This window comes from Orycteropus afer, unplaced genomic scaffold, assembly GCF_000298275.1.
Source record: "Orycteropus afer afer isolate SDZICR_OR568_19922 unplaced genomic scaffold, OryAfe1.0 scaffold00999, whole genome shotgun sequence".
Classification (NCBI taxonomy): domain Eukaryota; kingdom Metazoa; phylum Chordata; class Mammalia; order Tubulidentata; family Orycteropodidae; genus Orycteropus; species Orycteropus afer.
In genome coordinates, this window is record NW_006922586.1 from 132,526 (window position 1) to 140,966 (window position 8,441).

Below are 8,441 nucleotides of genomic sequence, written 5' to 3' on the forward strand. Positions count from 1 at the left end.
TTTTTTTTTTTTTAAACTTTGCTGTTAGTGCTGGAGTGAGATGGTATCTCATTGTTATTTCAATTTGTCTCTCTCTAAGGAGCTCTGGTAGCCTAGTGCCTAAGGCATTTGACTGCTAAACAGAAGGCTGTCGTTCAAACCCACCAGCCACTCCTTGGAAGGAAGATGGGGCAATCTAATTCCATAGTGATACTGCCTCAGAAACCCAAAGGGGGGTCGCTATGAGTCAAGGAAGAGTAGTCCATGCATTTTAGAGATTAGCTCCTTGCTCTGTGTGTCATTGCCAAACTCCATAGGTTCTCTTTTTACTCCTTTGGTAAAGTCTTCAGATGTGCATAAATGTTTCATTTTTGCTGAGTGAAACTAGCCAATCACAAAAGAACAATATTATATGAGACCACTACTCTAAAAAGTCAGGAATAGTTTCACACAGAGAAAGAATTGTTCTTTGCAGGTTACCACAGTGGGAGGGGGAGGGAGGGTAAGCCACTAACTAGAGCACAGACATGTAGCAGCTCGGTGATGGGAAGGTAACACACAGTAAGGGGGTGGACAGCACAAGGGGTCTAGGCAGAGGAAGACCTGGGGGGAGCCCAAGAGTTCCAGGCAGCAGAGGTGAACGCTGTTCCATGCCCAGCCCTGCAATGACAGTGATGACAACAATCCACGGGTGGACATGTGGGTGGACACTCAAGCTGAACAGGGTGGGAAGGTGCCCGGCGCCACACCCATGAATATACCCAGGCCTGGCAGAGGCTCTCTCTGCTTGCGTCTTCAGTGTGCTCCAAATACATCCATGAATATAGTGCAGCAACAAAGGTAAGTTGTGAAAACTTCTTACACACACCCCAACACCTTGAGGGAATGAGTCACTGGGTGTGGGGCCTCAAGATCGTAGTCTTGGGGGACACTAAGGCCAACGGGTACAACATAGGCCACAAAGACAATAGCCTCCATCTGACTTCGGTGAGTCATGACCGGGGTCTCAGACACTTGCAAGCAGCCACCTCAGGTGCAGCTCCTGGTCTCTCCCCGTCCAGAGCAAAGAGGAGGGAGGAAAACCGAAGATGCAGGAAACAATGCATCCAAAGGACCAGTGGGCCACGTGAACCACAGCCTCCATGACCCTGAGACCAGAACAATGACGTGGTGCCCGGCCACCACTGCTGACCGCTCTGAAAGGGGTCACAATAGGAGGTCCCAGATAGAGTGCGGGGGTGGGGGGAATGTGGAACAAAACTCAAAATCATCAAAACAAAACAGACTTACTGGGCTGATAAAGACTGGTGGAACCCCTGAGACTATGGCCCTTGGTCCCCCTTCAAGTCTAGAACTGAACTCACCCCTGGGGCTCAACCTTCAGCCAAACAAAGCACAACCTCATAACATGAACTATATAACACCAGGGAGGTGCACAGTCATTAGAACAACCAACCCTGTGAGATCCAGAGGGCAGCAGGCGCCCAGGGAGACCGCTCAGAGGGCAGGAGGGGCAGGAAAGAATGGAGGGAAACGGGGACCAGAGGGAGGAAGTGGGAACCAGAGAGCCTCATCGTGGGGACTGCAGTCAGCATCGCAAATCAAGATGGGTGTGCGCAGTTGACCGGAAAATCTGCTTGCTCTGGAAACTTTCCCTTAAGTCACAAGAAAAATCAAGAAAAAGGAGGATCTCAGATGGATCATGAAGCTTCCACTTGAAGAAACCACGAAAAGAGGAGCCAACAAAACCAAAGCCGGGCGGAAGGGGAGAGGGGGGCGGGGATGAAGGTGGAAGAGAACACGCGGCAGGCCGCTGCACATGGGTCGCCAGGAGTGGAGGCGGCTCGGGGCGGCCGACAAGACCAGAGACTGCAGGCCAACAAAGGCGACAGCCTGCGGGGACGGACAAAAACCCAACCCAACCCACTGCCGCTGAGGCGACCTGACTCACAGCGACCCCTCCTTGGGTTTCCGAGGCAGTGTCTGTACCTAAGTAGCTTGCCCAACCTTCCTTCCGAGAACTGGCTGGTGGGTTTGAACCGCAGCCTTCTGGTTAGCAGTTAGCCACCAGAGATCCCAACAAACTGGACTAAGAATGACCCAGAGAGGTAAGTCCCCAGGCCAGTTCTAGACTTGAAGGGGGACCAAGGGCCATAGTCTCAGGGGTTCCACCAGTTCCTTGGCTGTTCAGTACCTATGTGTGTATGTTGACAGGTGGGCGGGGGGTAAGCAACAGGATCCGTCCCCGGCGCCTTCCAAGTCTGAAGCCCCAGCACCTGGATGAGCTCACATCACCTTCCCAGCCCAAACCCCCAGCACCTGGGTGAGTTTCTTAGGAGGCTATTTCTGAGAGGTTGATGGGGGCCTCAGGCTACTAACAAGTGCAGCCAGGGCCTGCCCTTGCCATGGACAGATCTGGTACTTCCTCCAGAAGGTCCCTTCCAGCCCAGGGCTGGCCCTGTGTCTGGGCCCATGTGCTGGGATGAGGTCTTCTCTCCACCCTTGGCCAGACAGGGATATGTCCAGGGCTCCTTCTCAGTCACTTCCCTTGAGTGCCTCAGCTGAGTGCTGGGCCCCGTGCCCAGAGCTGGGCTGAGTCGGCCACAGGCCCTGCCCTCAGGGGTCTGGGAGGACAGGCATTCTGAGTGCTGGCTGTATCCAGTTCTCTTGTTCTCACCACCTCAGCCACCTCCTCTGTTGGCCCTCTGCTGCCTGGACTGCTGGTGTTCCTGTCTGCTGTCCTGTGCGCCTCTGATCCACCCCCCACACGGCCTCAGTGAGCGCTCTGTGACTCTCCATGGCTCCCCAGTGTCCTGGGGAAATGCCCAGCCACAGCTGGGACCAGGGCCCTGCTCAGTTCCCTCTGTCTACTCCCTGCAAGCTCTGCCCCTCCCTGACGCCCCTGCTCATGCACCCTGGTCTCTGCTTGGGAGGCCTCCTGCCTAGGGCCTCCACTGGGCCTGCCCCTCCTTGCACCTCAGGCCCTGTACAGACTAAGCACACTTCCATGGCCACAAGTCACCCTGCTGGCCATGCGCTTTTGTGGCTTTGTGACCTGGTCACCTGATTCCCACACTTGCTGCCAGTGCCAAGCAGGGCCCAAGGCCCTGGTTGTGGGTGGAACCGACTCAGAGTCTGGCCAGGTTCTCACCCAGCAAAGCTGTTTCCAATGGAGTTTGTTTGCTCCACAGCCTGGGAGACCACCAGTCCTCATGCCCCTCTATAAAGTGGGGTGCTGGGAGGGGCCCAGAAGGTGACAGGGGTTCAAGCCCCACTTCAAGGGTGCTCACCTCTGGAGTGACCAACTGTCCCGATCCACCCAGGACGTGGGACTTGTGGGGCAGAACCAGGGTGTCCCAGGGACACCGGAAAAGTTAGTCATCCTGGTTGCATCTGACCTGCATCAGAGCCCCTCAAGGCAAATGAAGGCATAGGCCGGTGAACAAACAGTGGTCCACTCTCTGTTCCACCCGTCCCATGGAGGACGACTCAGTGATGAAAGGGCTACCAAGTCACAGAAGGACATGGAGGAAACTCACACACTCGTAGCTGAGTGAGAAGAGCTGGCGGGAAAGGCTAAGCACTGTGACTCCAATGGAAAAGGTGGGACTAGAGAGACAGTGAAAACATCGGGGTGGCCTGGGGGAGGGGAGAGGGGAGGGATGAACAGGGGAACACAGGGCACTTTCGGGCCAGGGAAGGTATTGTGTGACGCTGTCCTGGTGTACACGTGACATGAAGCATTTGTTGAAACCCCCAGGGCTGAGCAACACAGAGGGGGTGCACATGTGAACTGTGGCCTCTATGTATCAATGCCAGCTCTCAGTGGTAACAATGTATCATAGAACTATGGTTTCAAGTTAGTAACAATGTATCACAGAATGATGGACTCTAGTTGGCAACAACGTATCTGTGTCAGTTCCTCAAGGGTAACAATGTCTCACAGAACTATTGAGTCTGCTTAGTAACAGTGTATCACCATTGGCTCCTCAGTGATAACAATGTATCATAGGACTGTGGCCTCTGGTTGTAACAATGTATCAGTGTCGGCTCCTCAGTGGTAACCATGTCTCACAGGCATGTGGGATGTTAATGAGAGGAAATCACAAGAAGGGGAGAGCCTCCCTGGTTGGAACAATGGTTGACACTCTCTGCTAACTGATAGGTCAGGTTCAAGTTCTCACAGAGGTGCCTCTGAGGAAAGACATAGCAACCTACTTGTAAAATCAGGCACTGAAAGCCCCGTGGAGCCTATCTCAACAACTGGTTTCTCTGGTTTGTTTGGGTCAGGAAGAGAGTATTTTCTCCACATATTTTCTATAAACTCAAATCTGCTCTAAGAAATGAAGTCTGAGCAATGGTCCTATAAGTTTATGTGAATGATCAGAATTCCCAGGTGTATAGTAAAGCTGACAAGGGGCATGGTTGTGGTCACAGCTTGGTCACAGCCAGCTACCCAGAGGGACTGAGTAGTTGAACTTATGGGCTTGGGACCATAGTCGCAGGGGACATCAAGCTCAATTGGCGTAACATACTATACAAAACATTGTTCCACCTCCTACTTTGGCGAGTAGCGACTGGGATCTTAAAAGCTAGCAAGCTGCCATCTAGATGCAACGATGGGTCTCTCCTCGTCCATAGCAAAGAAGAATGAAGAAAACCAAAATTCATGGAAACAATTAGTCCTAGCGACTGGTACACCATCCAATCTGCAACCTATACAACTATGAGACCAGAAGAGCTAGATGGTGCCTGGCTACCACTGTCATCCACTTGGAAGGGGATCTATGTAGGAGATCCTTGATAGAGAGGGAGAAAAATGTGGTACAAAACTCAAAATCATTTGGAGGAAAAAAAAAAAAAAGGTGGGGACCAGGTTTTCTGGTCCGATAGAGCCTGGTGGAACCACTGAGACTATGGCCCCTAGCTGCCCTTCAGGTCTGGAATTGAACTCACACCTGTGGTTTCCAGCCAAACAAAAGTCAGGCATATGAGTTGATACACTCCTTGGAGAGAACAATCATGGGAGAAAGAAGGGCTGTGTATGCACAGGGAGACAGCTCAGGGGGCAGGAGTGCATGGAGGGATGGACACAGGAAAGAGGTAACTATGGGGAGGAAGTGGGAAGGGAGCTGTTGCACTGTGGTAAACTGTGGTCAATGTCATGAGACAAAGTGTATGTGAATCGCTGTATAGAAAGTGAATCTGCTCTGTAAATCTTCACCCAAATCACAATAATAATAATAAAAATAATCATGAAGAAAAGAAATGAAGTCTGAGAACAAATGGACGCCAGCTCCCAGCACTCAGCATCTCCTTGGTGGTTCTCACCATGGGCGTCAAAACCACAGCCCAGGTGTATTCAGGGCACAGATGGAAGAGAATGTGCTTCCTTTCTGGAAAGTAGGGGGCCGAGCACAGGCTGGGGAGGTGGGGCACAGAGGGAGTCAGGACCAGGGTGGGTGCAACACTTACTCTCAAAGTGGCCAGTCTCCACGGCGACCAGGAAGGCCCACTCATAGCAGCACCGGCCCTGCTGGGCCAGGGCCCTGCCAGTGTACAGGTGGCCCAGCCACAACAGCACCTGCGTGAAGTCACAGCCACATTCCCCACTGGGCAGCCGCGAGAAGAGCTTCGCTGACTCCACCAGGTAGTGCTCCGCCAGCCGCCCTGCACCTGCCTGCAGGCACAGAGCCCCAAAGTTGGCCAGCACCACCGCCTGGTCACGCCCGCAGCCCCGCCGCCGGGCAATGCGCAGGGCGCAGTAGTAGCCCTCAGCTGCCCGCCGAGTCCTGCCTGTCCTCCTCAGTGCCATGGCCGCCATATTGGCAATCACACCCTGCTGGTCCTCGCTGGCCACTCCCGCATCCTCAATGGCTTCGAGGATGCCCAGGGCTGGGGCACTTTGCCCACGAAGCACATGGAGCCAGGCTAGCGCCACCAGGTGGTCCACAACAGGGTGGGCACTGCCCGTGGGCCTGGTGTCCACAGCACGCATCATGAGAGCGATGGCTTGACTGTACTGGCCGTGGTGGCTGTGCACGTGGGCCAGGCTGGCGTATAACGTGGCACGCAGAGTCCGCTCTGTCCCTGCTGCTGGGGAGGCCAGTGCCTGCCACAGGTAGGGGACGAGCTGGGCAGGGAGGCCGGGGGCCACCTGCCTCGGGCCATAGAGCTGGGGGGCGTGGCGCAGGACCAGGTCCACGCTCCGCAGCGCGCTGTCCAGGGAGCCCCGGGCCCGCAGCGAGGCCACGCGGACGCAGCTCAGGGCCAAGTGGGGCAGGCACTTGCGGCCATAGATGTCGGCCAGCAGCAGGTAGACGTCGGCCGGCCAGGTGGCGTCTGGGAGCCCCAGGCAGCTCTGAAGGACCAGCAGCCTCTCCAGGAAGGGCAGGGCTCCCTCGGGCTGCTTGAGGCGCATGTGGTGCTGGGCCAGTAGGAAGCAGGCCCGGGCCTCGGCGCCCACGCTCTGGGCCCGCACGGCTTGTCGCAGGGCCAGGCACAGCAGCTCGGCCTCGGTGCTGCCCACGGAGCCGGGCGTCGCCAGGAGCAGGGCCACCGCCTTGTCTACGGTCAGCGCACACTTCTCCCGGTTCCTCTGCTTCAGGTAGATGGCAGCCAGCTGTGTGTACACGGCCACCACAAGGGAGAGGTCACTGAAGCAGCCGCCCAGGGCGCCCAAGGCTTCCTCCAGGTACACACGGGCCTGGGAGAGCTTCAGCCTCCCGAGGCACAGCCGGCCCAGGAGGAAGCAGAGCCTGGCCAGGGCCATGGGCAGGCCGGCCCTCTTGGCCAGCTCCCGAGCCTGTGCCAGGCGTCCAGCCAGCGCCTCCTCATCCCCGAGGCCACAGAGCGTGCTGCCCAGCCGCGGCAGGGAGAGGCCGTACAGGCCTCGGAGGCGGGGCTCGTGTCCAGCGGCGTTCAGAAGCTGCAGCAGTGAGCAGAGGGCCTCCATGTCCGTCCAGTCAGCCTCTGCATCCAAGCCGAAGCTGGCCTCCTCGGTGTCCGGCGAGTCCAGCCCACTGGCCACGGGGTGCAAACCGCGGCATGCTGGCTCCTCGGGGCAGGCCTGGGTCTTGCACTGTTCCAGAACATTCTTCACCGTCTCCAGGGTCTCTCTTGGCTCAGGGTTCAGATGAGGCAGGGGCATTTCTGCAAGTCACAGAAGACCACGTGGATCAGAGTTGGGTCCACCAGGCACCACTGTGCCCAGCCCCTAGGTCCCCACTGTGCCACCTCCAAAGCAAAGAGTCCGTTTGCTAGTCTCTAAAGCCTTGGAAGGAAAAATCAAACATGGTTTAGTGGCAAACATCTGACTTGAGCTCAGTGGATGAGCTAAGAAGCCACCCATATCCTACAGCTGCAAACAGGGCATCTCGGGGTGGCCCCAGTGTCCTTCCTGGCTCCTGGCAGCTGGAGGAGCCCCCAGCTCGGCCCTCAGGGAGTTTCGTTGTGGGTGGGGCGGCCTCTGCGGAAGGCAGGTCTGTAGCTGTTTCTTTTCTGGCCCCTGGAAGGAGGAACAGGGGCCCTGGGAGGCTCTGGGGGCTGGGGTGGGACCCCAAGCCTTCCCTGGACCTCCATGCTGGGTCCCTCAGTGGCCCTTCCATGTTGTGCTCCAATGTGTCTCGGGCCAGGGAATTTCAAAAAGACCCCGGGGCACTGCCTTCCCCCGAGCGTCCATGCCAGTGACGTGTGGAAGTGCGAGGGATGGGGCAGGAGTGAGGGGGGAGGAGGATGACAGGTCTCCCCACATGGCCCTTCTTCAGTGGAGCAGGGGGCTTCCTCTCTGCAAAGACCTCTGCCCCTACAGGCAGGTGGCCTTGCTTCCACAAGGCGAGGCCTAGCTGGTCTAGAGCTTGTGAACACACTCAGCCGCCAACCCAAAGGTGGGCAGCTCAAGCCACCCAGAGGGGCCTCAGAAGAAAGTTCTGGTGACATCCTTCCAGAACATCGGCCTCTGAAGACCCATGGAGGCCAGCTCTGCTTGGACACACATCATGGTGCCAGGGGGTGGAAGCAACGTGCTGGGGCCAATGACTCCTCGGTCAGCCTGGGCTTGGGCAGTGGAGGAGACCCCCGCTCATGAGAGAGGATGGCACAGGGGCATGCATGTAGGAAGAGGGTCCCTGAGGCCCCCACACCGGCTACCCCTCCAGCAGGGACATCCATACCCAGCTCTGTTGCCTCAGTGCCTTGTGGGCAGAACCTGCTGTGCCCTTCTGGTGGCTCAAACTCAGCATCTTGGAGCCTGTCTAGAAAGGAGCAAAGAGCAGTCAGCGCCCCAGCCAGCACCCTGGGTCTTGGGGGAGGTGGGGCAGTGGCAGGCTGGTGGTGGACTAGGTGGCCACGACCACAACATCTGGGGGCTGCAGCCAGGACACAGCATAATGGCCTGCCCCCCAACTCATGCAGGACCATTCTCCACAAGAGGCCCAGTGGGGCAGTCAAAGGCCTTGGGCACC

At 56.9% G+C, this 8,441-nt stretch overlaps 1 protein-coding gene across 1 annotated transcript in view; it reads right to left on the reverse strand.

The window, feature by feature from the left end:
- SH3TC1 (SH3 domain and tetratricopeptide repeats 1) overlaps window positions 1–8,441 on the reverse strand; it is a 159,421-nt gene that overhangs the window by 96,424 nt on the left and 54,556 nt on the right. Inside the window, exons 11-12 of the mRNA XM_007958513.1 lie at window positions 8,190–8,231; window positions 5,455–7,131 (exon numbers count right to left, since the gene is read on the reverse strand). Coding sequence (XP_007956704.1) covers window positions 5,455–7,131; window positions 8,190–8,231 — 1,719 coding nt within the window. The remainder of the gene's footprint in view (window positions 1–5,454; window positions 7,132–8,189; window positions 8,232–8,441) is intronic.